General features: G+C 39.1%; 1 protein-coding gene and 1 long non-coding RNA gene across 23 annotated transcripts in view; one reads left to right on the top strand and one right to left on the bottom strand.

The window, feature by feature from the left end:
* gria4a (glutamate receptor, ionotropic, AMPA 4a) overlaps nucleotides 1-13,105 on the top strand; it is an 877,747-nt gene that overhangs the window by 86,687 nt on the left and 777,955 nt on the right. For all 11 annotated transcript variants that reach the window (XR_015508480.1, XR_015508478.1, XR_015508477.1 and 8 more), the window contains 3 exon segments: nucleotides 1,907-1,960; nucleotides 6,973-7,131; nucleotides 10,843-11,010. Coding sequence is in view for 7 of the 11 variants with exons in the window: in XM_087282680.1 (XP_087138806.1) it covers nucleotides 1,907-1,960; nucleotides 6,973-7,131; nucleotides 10,843-11,010 (381 nt within the window). In the remaining 4 variants the exon portion in view is untranslated.
* Nucleotides 1-13,105, bottom strand: part of LOC141377928 (uncharacterized) — a 244,751-nt gene that overhangs the window by 150,041 nt on the left and 81,605 nt on the right. The gene's annotated exons all lie outside the window — the stretch shown is intronic.

The raw sequence follows: 13,105 nt of genomic DNA, 5'->3' as shown, positions 1-13,105 counted from the left end.
GTTTAACATTCCTGCTACTCCTAGTGAATATGCCATTGTTGTAAACTCCATCCCTTCTGGCGTGTTTATTCTAATGCAAGGTGTTACACTACCATGGCCACACACTCACTCCCTGAATTTAATCGACACAATGGTTGGAAGTGTGTGTTTTTCAGCAGACCAACAAAAAAATAACTGTAAAATTAGAGGCCTCTTTCAGAGAGAGATCATAACAATCCCTTATGTAATACCTTATTGGAACAACACTATTGAAAATATTCCATGGGATAAAGTATGGACTTTGCCTCACAAGTATCTGATTACAAATAAAGTAAAAGAAGTAACATTTAAATTAATTCACAAATGTTATCCTACTAAGGCCTGTCTTCAGAAATATAAGCCTGACATTGATTTAAACTGCTCATTCTGTCACTCTTCAGAGGAAGACTCTATTCATTTGTTCTGGCAGTGCTCCTTCACAGAGAGATTCTGGTCAGATTTGTTGATCTTTATTCAATCTTATATTATGAGTGACTTTTCCTTTTCTTTTAAAGTTATATTCTTTGGATTGTTTGATGACTCGAAAGAAAACATGGAAAAAGTATATGTAGTTAATTTGTGTATTCTATTAGCCAAGTTTCATATTCACAAACAGAAGTTTAGTGGCTCTAAACCTTTTTTTGATCTGTTCAAAATCGACCTAGACCAATATTTGGAAACTATCCAGCATTCTCTTCATCCAAAAGCAACAAAAACGGTATCCTTATATTCTTCTTTTGTGTCCCTTTAAGATGTAACTTTATTTCATCAGTCCTATTTTTGTTACCCTGGCGTTTATTTGTCTTTGTGTGTATTTCTGTGCATTTGTTTATTTATTTGTATTATTTGTCCCTATGTATGTAATTGTATTTGATTGACCTCTTTAATAAAAAAAAAAAAAAAAAAAAAAAAAAAAAAAAGATTCAGCCTCCAGTTAATGATTCACTTGCTCAACTGATTTGCTACGAGTGAATTTCCACTTAATAGTTTACTGACACCAAATATTTCGGCAAGAGTGAATCACAAGTTAATGATTCACTGATTCAAATGATTCATTCAGAGTGAATCTCCAGTTAATAGTTCACTGACTCAAATTCTTTGTTCCTTGTCAAGAAAAGTGAATCACAAGTTTAAGATTTACTGATTCAAATGATCCATCCAGTTTTAGCTCACAGTTAATGATTCACTGGCTCAAATGATTTGTTCAGAGTGAATCTCTAGTTAATAGTTCACTTAATCAAATCATTTGGCAGTAGTGAATCACACGTTAATAATCCACTGATTTAAATGATTAGTTCAGAGCAAATCTGCAGTTAATAGCTCACAAGCTCCAATTATTTGGCAAGAAGAGTGAATCGCAAGTTAATGATTGACTGAGTCAAATGATCCAGTGAGATTTAACCTGCGGTTAATGATTCACTGGCTCAAATGATTCAGTCAGAGTGAATCTCCCATCAATTATTAGCTGACTCAAATTATTTGACAAGAGTGAATCGCAAATTCCTAATTTACAGAAGAGCTGATTACTACAAATGTAATCGATATAATCCATTAAATTGTAGTAATCAACTGGGTTTAAAATTATAATAATACTGCATCACTTCCTGTCTGTAAACGATTTATTTGATTTGCTCATTATATTTGTTAATTAAGCAATACAAAGCTCGTCTTTACTTTATTCTGTAGTTATAATATTAGTTCATAAAATAAAGACAAGTTAATAATAATATCGAGTGTTTGCATTCAGAATATAGTGCAATACTGTGAATCTGTGACTAAACTGCTTCTCTCTAAATGCAGAGACGACTCCTTTATAATCTGACTTGCTGAAGAGTGGAATGAACCGTTCTGTTGTTTTGACTCTTTCTATTTCTGTGTTCTCTCTCAGATTGTGAGCGTGGGGAAACATGTGAAAGGATATCACTACATCGTCGCTAACCTGGTGAGTGCTGGCACGGGTTTCTCTCTCTAGCTCAGCCAGCGATGGAGCGCTGGAGGAAATGAAGGAATGCAGAGGACAGCGTGTCCTCTGGCTGTAATTCTCTGTGATTGAGCTGAATAATGTAGCGCTTCACTTTCCCCAATAAAACGCCAGCCTAGTATTACATTCTGGCACGTAAATCGTTCTGCATCAGTTATGCTTCAGACCTTCCTCAAATCATGTGTTGTTGAGGAGAAGTGCGCTGTTACTTGGCTAAGTGATAAGAGGAGGTGTGTTTTTACTGCTGGGTGATGCAATAGGTGAAAAGAATGCTACTCAATAAAACAAACTTGTGGCAGAACTCTTTGTACATATATATATATGCATGGAAAAATCATAGAACATCCACAGCCATGCTTCAGCAACAAAATACTTCTTTAAATTGCAAGTTATAAACCCATCATTTTTTTTCCTCAATTTCATTACTACTTGGGATTTTACATCATGCAACTTTCTCAGAATTATAAATTAACGGATCATATATCTGATTTTTATTTATTTTTATTTTCTAAATTTAGTTTTTTTACATAATTTTTCGATTACGTCTTAAAGTTCTGCCTTTTTTCTCAGTTGACAATATTTTTTTCCTTACAATTCAAACTTTAAAAAATGTTAAAGAAAATATTTTTGGGCCATAAAATACTAAAAAGGTTTTAAAATTGCAGCTTTAAGCTTACAATTCTGACTTGACAAAACTATTTCTAAGATTTAGAAATATTAATTTATATTTTGCAATATCATGTTCACATCTCACAATTATTGTTTACTGATTTATTAATTATCTCACAATTCATAAATTTTTCCATGCAATTCTGAGGGCAAAAAGATGTAGAAAAAAACATTATATATATATATATATATATATATATATATATATATATATATATATATATATATATATATATATATATATATATATATATATATATATATATATATATATATGTATATATTAGGGTTGGGCATCTAAGCTATAATGCCGATCCGATACGCATCTCGATACAAAGAATACGATCCGATATATTAGCGATACATTTGTGACATATTGCGATGCAACACGATACGATTCACACCCATATCACGATACGATGCGATATTTCAGCACTAACTAATTAGATCAAGTTTATGAGATGATGTGAAAGAGGATGCTGTGCCATTGAATGAGTTTGATTATTTATTAACCAAGCAAAACCAAGACTTTTTTACAAACTGGCTCTTCTCTCAGAGCCAGAGTGTCAGTTTACAGTAGAGGGCCATTTTAGAACCTATAGCACATATTATTTAAGTATTTTCAAGATAAACAGAATGTATAAGTGCAATATATATTAAAATGTATATATTTGCACTCTTTCAACATAAATAAATTTAGCATTGCACAACAAGAATTGTGATTTAACTTTTCAACTATGAAAACAAGTTTTACAAAGATATTTTGCCACTGATTATTCAAAACTTAAGGTGGTGAACTAGCAGTGTTATGCTGCTTTGAAACATCACTGTCACTGTAAACAACAGGCTAATAAAAATATAACAAACCAGCAATCTTCTTGCTGTGAGGTGGTCAAACTACCCACTGTGCCACCGTGACACCCAATTATTTTTATCATTATTATTATTAATATTATTATTATTAAATAAAAATTAACAGGAGGAGGTGTTTAAAACCTTCGTTCTCCGTGACACTAGGCTGAATATCTTTGCAGGTGAACAATGCAATAGCATTCGTTATTGGCGTAGAGCGAGCAGAACTGTTGCGCATGAAAAAAAAAAACTTGCAATGCTTTTCTCACCACTTTTGGAGCTGGTTGAAGCAGTGCGAAAGCCGGGGATGCAGAAACACTAGAAGATGCTTTCACAACAACACCGTGGCGCCGCTTCAAGTGAGATATCAGATTAGTCATACTGCCCGCGTATTTTACAGATGCGCGGCACATTTTGCAAATTGCATCTGTCCTGTCATGTCGTCCATCCTTAAATCCATAATGTTGCCATACTTTAGATTTAAAACTCAGTGGGGAATAAAATGTTTGTTTTGCTTCTCGCGCTTTCTGAGGGCGCTCCACTAGCTTCATCCGCACACCTGATACACTCAGTTGTAGTGTAAGTGTACACATCCGCAAATCCGTTGCTAAGGCTTACTTTATGTAGGTCGATTAAATTATGCGCCAAAAACAGGTTGACAACACTTGTTAATAAATAAAAAATACATTCTATATTAAAAATATAAGCTGTATCTCGGAAAAATCGATGCATCTCGCAAAAACCGATGCATCTCGATTTGCTTCCAAAATTTCATTCATCCTCTGCTGCTCAACCGATGCACTCGCATCGTGCACGCGCATGACCGCGTATCGATACATATCGGTTAATCTTCCCATCCCTAGTATATATATATATAATGTTTTTTTCCTACATCTTTTTGCCCTCAGAATTGCATGGAAAAATGAATTGTGATTATATATATTGGGGTTGGGCCTATCCATCACCGATGGCCAATAGACAACACAATGCTAAGCCGGCATCGATGATCCTCCGCCCCACCCACGTTGCAAATCTGCTCGCGAAAAACACACACTCAGGCCCCGTTTACACTAATACGTGTTAGTATTAAAATGCCACTTTAGAACGAAAATGATCCACATCCACACCGTTTTACCTAGCATTTCTGAACAGCCCTCCATCTGCTAACAATGCACATCACCTGACCACACACACACATACACACAAACACTGTCATACGCTCCTCTGAGCTCCAGTGAGCAGTGCATGTTGGACAGTTTATCAAGGATATACCGCTGGATTGCGTCTCACTATAGTTGTTAAACGTGATATTCAGACATCCCAAGTCTCCTGGAAGTTCCGGGAGTCTCTATGCATTTGCGGGACTCATAATGTCACGCACTATTCTCGCCTCAATTTTCAGACACATCGCGCAGACTCTATCAAACACCCACCCCCCCACCCACTCCCACCGCTTTTCACATGATGACGATGCCATCATCCATCGCAATGTTTCACATTATACATCGTACGATGCCAAATTAGTCAACATCGCCCAACCCCTATATATATATATATATATACACACACACACACACTAAGACACACACTCCATATTAAATCTAATATATAAAATCAAAAAATATACGAGTCATTTTATATAAATCAAAAATCTATACATCTAACTTTGAATAATAAAACAAATAGTGTTATATATAGTTGTCATACCTGACAAAAGTCATGTTGCCTATCCAAGTTTTAGGAACAACACATAATAAGTTGACTTCTAGTTGATCATTTGGTATCAGAAGTGGCTTATATGAAAGGTAAAGGCCTCTAGATGACGATTATTTGAGCACAATAAAATATGATCATGTCTTGATTTTGAGTGATTTCATTAGGACAGTAAGGTCTGACTCTGCTTAGACTAAAGTCTCATCACTGAACAGAAATAATGTCCAGTATAGAATATAAAGTCCTGCTGCAGTGGAGACAGAATGAAGATTGTGTCTGACTCCATCATGAGTTTGGAGGACTGCATCCATACATCTCTGCACTGACTCAAATCACTGATTAATAAAGTCATCTGGAATGGCAGAGAAAGCTTTCCTGCAGGACTCCCAGAGTTCATCAAGACTCTTTGGATTCATCTTCAATGCCTCCTCCATTTTACCCCAGACATGCTCAATAATGTTCATGTCTGATGACTGGGCTGGCCAATCCTGGAGCACTCTTTGCTTTCAGGAGCTTTGATGTGGAGGCTGAAGTATGAGAAGGAGCGCTATCCTGCTGGAGAATTGTCCCTCTCCTGTGGTTTGTAATGTAATGGGCAGCACAAATGTCTTGATACCTCAGGCTGTTGATGTTGCAGATCTCTCGCACACCCCCATACTGAATGTAACCCCAAACCATGATTTACCCTTCACCAAACTTGACTGATTTCTCTTAGAATCTTGGCTCCATGCGGGTTTCACTAGGTCTTCTGCAGTATTGGTGATCATTGGGATGCAGATCAACAGATGATTCAGCAGGAAAAATATTCTGCCACTTTTCCATATGATCTACTAGAAGTCACGTAATTATTTGCTCTTACAACTGGGATCGATGACAAGACTTTTGTTAGGTAGTGTGTGTGTGTGTGTGTGTGTGTGTGTGTGTGCATATATAAATTCAAATGTAATTGTTTGAAATTAGATCTAATAGCAATAGTTTCAGAAATGCCAATTAAACAAACTAACCAATCACATTAATTGTTAAATTGTACTATTATTTAAAGCATTACAGTAAAAATACATTAGTTTAAGGCATGGATGTCCAAACTCGGTCCTGGAGGGGCGATGCCCTGTAAAGTTTACTTCCAACCCCAATCAGACACACCTGGGCTAGCTAATCAAGCTCTTACTAGGCTTACTAGAAACATCCTTGCAGGTGTGTTGAGGCAAGTTGGAGCTAAAATTTGCAGGACACTGGCCTTCCAGGACTGAGTTTGGACACTCCTGGTGTAAGGCAACTGCAGTCACCTTTCTTAAATAAATCCTAACATGTCACCTAGCAACACCTAAAATACCTTAGCAACACTCTGAAAAGAAAAAGTCAACGTGAGAAGACAGTAAAGCCTAGCAACATGATGCCACATTTCCCACCTCTCAAATCTAAAAATCCATTTGGATGATAAATTGATCTGGAATGGTGGTTAATCTCACAGAATCTGCAGTGTGCTTCAGTTTCAAACAACCTGACTATGATGGACTGCTGAACCTGAACTTTGTTACGTGTGATTTATATCACTGCTTATTTGTGCTGTGCTTTAGCATTTGTTAGTGTGTCAGCATTTGGGACATTAAGTAATCTCATAAGTCACTCTGATTCACATTCAATCAGTCAAAATCCCTTCTGCACCTCTTTATCTTTTCAATGAACTGACGTCATTATTTGCTCTCATTCTTATTTTCCCTCTCTCATTCACCCAACAGGGTTTTAAGGATATTTCTCTTGAGAGGTTCATGCACGGCGGGGCGAACGTAACTGGTTTCCAGTTGGTGGATTTCAGCAAACCGATGGTGATCAAACTAATGCAGCGCTGGAACAAACTAGACCAGAGGGAGTATCCGGGATCTGAAAGCCCACCCAGGGTAAACACAACCGCATTCAATCACCACATAATTAAATCCAAACACAAACACCAGAATGACAAACCGTAAGAATGAGTAGCATCCATTGAGAGAGTCATTTATTTGCACTGGTTTTATTTTAAGCTGTTGTTTTAGCATCTAATTCGCTAAATGAATCAGGCAAACATGCGTAAAGATTTGGGCTAAACGCTGTTGAGTACATTAGCAGGGTAATTCCTTATCTGCTCAAACAGCAAATAGCCAAAACTAGGTAGGGATTCCCATGCCGTAATCCTGTCAGACACATGTGGAAGAATTCCAGTCACAGATGTTTAGCCAATCAGACTGTGACATGGCATATTATTCATCAAGCTTTAGCCAATGAGATTCATGGAGCAGCTGCCCAGCAATATTTGAGTCAATTACACCATGACAGACTGCAGCCGGAGACATATTTGAACCTGCCTGTTGAGGAACGTGTGAAATGCAGCCAAAAGCTGTCTCCATCCACATATTTTTATTCAAGTTTTAGTATGTCACAATAATACATAATGCAAATTAATAAACACCAAGATGTCCATAAGTTTTAAAAATAAATTAAGAAGTATTCTGATAGGATAAAGTTTTATCTGATAAGCAAAAATACAGATACACAAACACATTTACTAAATAAACTCCAGCATGCACATCAAATAAATCATGTGATTTAGTTTGAACAGATCGTGATGATAAAAATGTGTGTGATTGGACAAAGCGGCAACATCCCTCTCTCTCTCTCTCTCTCTCTCTCTCTCTCTCTCATGGAGCAAATACGAAAGTAGGGATGCAACGATTATAAATTTGCGATTATTTGCATTCATTGATTTTAAAACCCCACTAGTTTAAAGCTAGTTTAAAATTATTTAAAATTTTTAAGTCTTGTAGTTCAGACCCAACTAAATATTTGTTGTCGTTTTAATCGTTTAAGTTTGTTTGATTGAATATATAAAAATCTGTTGATATTATCAATGCAGTTAATAGGTAAAATTGCTCATTCAATGTGTTTTTGGTCATTGTCAATATCAATGCACCAGCAAAAATAGAACCAGCGGCGAAACTAATCGCACTACTTTAATGACGCACTGCTTCTCCGTGCAGTATGAAAGCTCTAATCTGTTAACATGAACGCCAAAAAAAACACGCTCTGCCCACGCCTGCAGTGTGAAACAGGCTTGAGTCTTTCAGCACTCTCTCCGAAAACACTCGGTTGGTCTCAGCTGGCATTGGCCACGTGATCGCTCTTATCAGCGCTATTATTTGTAACTTTAAGTGGGTTTGCAAACCTGTGTACTTTCCATTGCTTTCCTCAAACTTTAGCCGTTTTAAGATACAAGATGTGCAGCATCTAAAACTACGGATACTGGAAGCCTGTGCTGGTATTTCTCCTGCCGTGTTGCTATCAGTGTTTAAAGAGTTGGAGAAGAGGGTTGCATTGATAATCCAACACAATGGGCAGCACTTTGAACACATTTTATAAGTATCATATTAATATTACCAACCATTCCCATTTTATTAAGGTGTATCCATATAAATGGCCCACCCTGTAGTACAAAACCAGTCACATGTGGTCAGAACACAAACAAGTTGCAATGAAGTATCAAGTGCTTCTTAAAGAAAAGCCCTTCTAAGCAAAATGCTAGCAGGTGTTTGTAGCTCCGCTCATGCCCAGCCTCTTTGCCCTTTTATGGTAACCCCCGGTCATTGCGATGACGCACGAACAAAAAAGGAGCGCTTGGCCACGCCTACTTGTAGCTTCATTTGCACTTTTCAGAAACATATGGGTGATGTCACGGATACTACATCCGTATCTTTTACAGTCTATGGATTGGACATCATCAGGGCCAGACGGAATCTGCGGACGTTTTTTTGCTATTTCTGCAGAGAATTTTGGTAAAAATCTGCGGATTTCTGCGGAATTATTTTGGGAGTATCCAGCGGAGTATCATAACTAAAACCTTAACATATAAAATAAAAAGTAACAAATTACTGAATAAAAACTGAATAAATTCTGATTTACACATTTACTCAATTAAATAAACAGAATTATAATGATGGGCTAAAAATCTGCAGAAATCCTGTGTGGGCCTAGACATCATTAATGGACAAACTAGCATTTTGAGTACATTGTAAAACATCTGAAATGTTGTTTTGCTTGTTCTAAAATGCTTCAGCTAAAGTCCATCATCACAGTGCTTCAGTATTATTATATTAGTATTCCCTCTAGAACTGTCTTGAGTATCTGTCTGCGCTCCCATAGAGCACCTCACGCCCCCAAAAGCCACCTCATTGCGTTCACTGTGTTTTGCCTTTATCTTGAGGCGCAACTCATTTATTATAGAAGAAAATAGTCCCACAGTGGCTTCTCTTACCTCAAAACTACATTTTTATTTTTGATATTTGCCACAAGGTTATAATGAAAAGACAGTTTTGTTCTCGTTGACTCATTGGGTAGAAACAATGCTTCATTCATAAATGATTTATCCAATATTCCAGTTTTGCATACAAATCTAATTCACATCTTTGTATGGAAACATAGCTACCGTTTAAATTGAAGTTAGCTATTCAAGCAACAAATCCGCAGCCTTAAGAGGAACTGGTACCCAGAGACTGATGCTTATTTTTCCCAGAACAAACACATTTAAAGAAAACCTTGCAAATGAGTGCAATGAAAAAACTTTCCGGGCACAAGTTGAAATAAATCAAATAATGAGCTCTGGAGGCACCACGCAAAAAGGGTTACAGTTCACCCTAACTGGAAAACAAAACAAATGTACTCATTAAGATGATCTTGTGCTGCATAAACTTCACCTCGTCCTCCTTTCCTCAGTTCAAGAACGTTGCTTTTGCCATCAGTTAATAATATAGGGCTCCTTCTCTACTCCCATTGATTGGCGCTTCCATCCTGCAGTCCCAGCCATAAATTATCTAGGGAACATCAGACCAATCTTTACGGGTTCATTAGAGCACTCTTTACAAGCGAGAGCCTTGACTATCTCCATCTTTCGCTCGCTCTTGATTTTCCTCATTTCACTTGCCGACTCCCACTTTAATGATTGTAGTTTGTTTTTGTCTTTCCCTCAATGTTAATTGGATGTTATTATGCCTCTGCTACAACCATAAATCTTGATTTCCGCTGATCAAGTTCATTCATAAAGACTGGTGTCAGTGTGGACCCAGCCGCTAAGACTCCTTCGGTTTTATTGGACTGGATTTCCTCATGCAAATAGCCCAGCTTTTGTATTTGTTTATGGAAATAAGAAGAAATGAACATCCATTTTGATTATTTAAGGTTGAGCCTTCTTTTTTTTTTTACTTACTGCCGGTGGTACCTCATAAAGAGAAAAGCAATGAGATCCCGGCACTGTTTTCCCCAGCAGTCTCTCTGAATCTTTACTGCTTTGTAGCAACAATCTGTACTGCTTTACAGCTAAATAGCTTTTCCAGTAACAAGTAGTGGCGTTGCTACATTGCAGTTTTATGTCACACTGCATTACGCGCACAGCCTTACAAGCCAGCAGGCAGTGGCAATAATCAATGCGTTCACCTAGAATGCCCCCTCTGTTGCATTTACATTTACTTTAGGTGCTAGGACAGCTTGACTGAGTATTATATTTGATATGGGATTGTAAACAGGAAGCACGGGTAATGTAGTGTGAATGAAATTAAGACGCAGCTTTCCTTTCACCTCTTCAGTATACATCATCATTGACGTATGATGGTGTACTAGTGATGGCGGAGGCATTTCGGAACCTGCGTAGACAGAAGATCGACATCTCTCGCAGAGGCAATGCTGGAGACTGCCTGGCCAACCCAGCTGCTCCTTGGAATCAGGGAATCGACATGGAACGAACTCTGAAACAGGTGAGAGCGGGGTGGAATTGTGCAAGACTGGTGACAGTTGATCAGGCCCTGTAACCCAGGTAAAAATGGGTGGCAATCTGTATGACATCTTGGAGTGGGCGGGACTCTACACAACAGGTGGGAGTGAGCAGGACTGTGGGATTTTGCACAACAGATCGAAGTGGGAGGTACTAGGCACAACAAGTGGGAGTAGGTTGGACTCTACATGACAGATGGGAGTGGGAGGGACTGGGATTCTGTATAGCAGATGGAGTGGGCGGTACTTTGCACAACAAGTGGAAGTAGGCAAAATTCTACGAGACAGGTGGGTGTGGGCAAGACTGTGCAGGATAGGTGGGTGGGACTCTACACAACAGGTGGGAATAGGCTAAACTCTACACAACAGGTGGGAGTGAGTGGGATTTCAAACCAAAGGTGGGAGTAGGTGGGATTCTACACAACAGGTGCGAGTGGGTGGGACTTTACACAACAGGTGGGAGTGGGTGGGACTCCATACAACAGGTGCGAATGGGCTGAACTTTACACAACAGGTGGGAGTGAGTGGGATTTTACACCACAGGTGGGAGTAGGTTGGATCCTACAAAACAGTTGGGAGTGGGTGGGACTCTACACCACAGGTGGGAGTAGGTGGGATTCTACACAACAGGTGGGAGTGGGTGGGACTCTACTCAACAGGTGTGAATGGGTTGAACTCTACACAACAGGTGGGAGTGGGATTTACACCACAGGTGGGAGTAAGTGGGATTCTACACAACAGGTGGGATAGGGTGAGATTCTAAAAAGAAGGTGGAAGTGGGCTGGACTCTAAACAAACAAATGGGAATAAACGGGACTCTACATGACAGGTGGGAGTAGGCAGATCGCTTCACAACTAGTGGGAGTGAACCGAACTCTACAAAACAGGAGCCTACACAACAAGTAGGATGGACTCTACATGACAAGGGGGTGTGGGTGGGATACTACACAATAGGGAGTGGGTGGGGTTCTACATAACAGGTGGTACTCTGTGCAACAGGTGGTAGCAGGTGGGTTACTGTTCAGCAGGTGCTTGTATAACATGAGAATTGTTGTTTTGAGGGTGAACCAGATGAGAATTGATGGTATGCTGTGTGCCAGGTGATATTTGAAGGTATTCCATAAGCCAGATGAGAGGGGTAGAAATTTGTGCAATTGGTGGGAGCCTGTATGACAAGTGAGAATTGATAGTGCTGAGGCAAATGAGAGCTGATGGGATGCTGTGAACCTGGTAAGAGTGGGCAAGACTTTGTAGAACGAGTAGAAGCCTGGGCAGGAGATGAAAGTTGAATATATGTCATCACCCAAGTGAAATAGGGTGGGATTCTGTAAAACAAGTGAGAGGGGTTGGAAATCCATACAACATTTGGGATTAGACAGGACTCTGAAGTGGGAGTGGATGGGAATCTGTATAAATGGTGAGAGTGAATGAGAAGTTGAACCACAGGTGGGACGGGGTAGAATTTTGTGCAACTTGGAGTTTGTAAGAATCTGTACCATTCAGGTGGGAGATGGGTGGGAATGGCGTGGGTTCTCTGTACGACTGTTCAGAGTGGGCGACTGGGGACTATGTGAGACCAATGGGATGGCAGGGCACCATGTGAATTTGGATGAACTTGGTTGTGAACTTACAACATACAACTTACGACACAAGCCAGAAGAGTTAATAGGGGTAGATAGGATTCTGTATGTTGAGTGGGAGTGGATGAGACTCTATGATGGGGTGTTATTCTGTGTAACAGGTGGTAGCGGGTGGGTTACTGTACAGCAGGTGGGGACTTGTATAACATGAGAATTGATGTTTTGAGGTGAACCAGATGAGAATTGATGGTATGCCGTGTGCCAGGTGATATGTAAAGGCATTCCATGAGTCAGGCGAGAGGGGTGGTACTATGTGCAATTGACAGGACTGGGTGGGACTCTGTAAAAAAACAAAACAAAAAAAAAGGGTGAAAGTGGGTGGGAGCCTGTATGACAAGTGAGAATTGATAGTGCCGAGTCAAATGAGAGCTGATGTGATGCTGTGAGCCAGATAAGAGTGGGCAAGACTTTGTAGAACGAGTAGAAGCCTGGGCAGGAG

This window comes from Danio rerio, chromosome 15 (assembly GCF_052040795.2).
Source record: "Danio rerio strain M-AB ecotype USA chromosome 15, GRCz13ab, whole genome shotgun sequence".
NCBI classification, from domain to species: domain Eukaryota; kingdom Metazoa; phylum Chordata; class Actinopteri; order Cypriniformes; family Danionidae; genus Danio; species Danio rerio.
The sequence above is the reverse complement of the archived record's forward strand: the minus strand, read 5'-3'. Positions and strand labels throughout refer to the sequence as shown.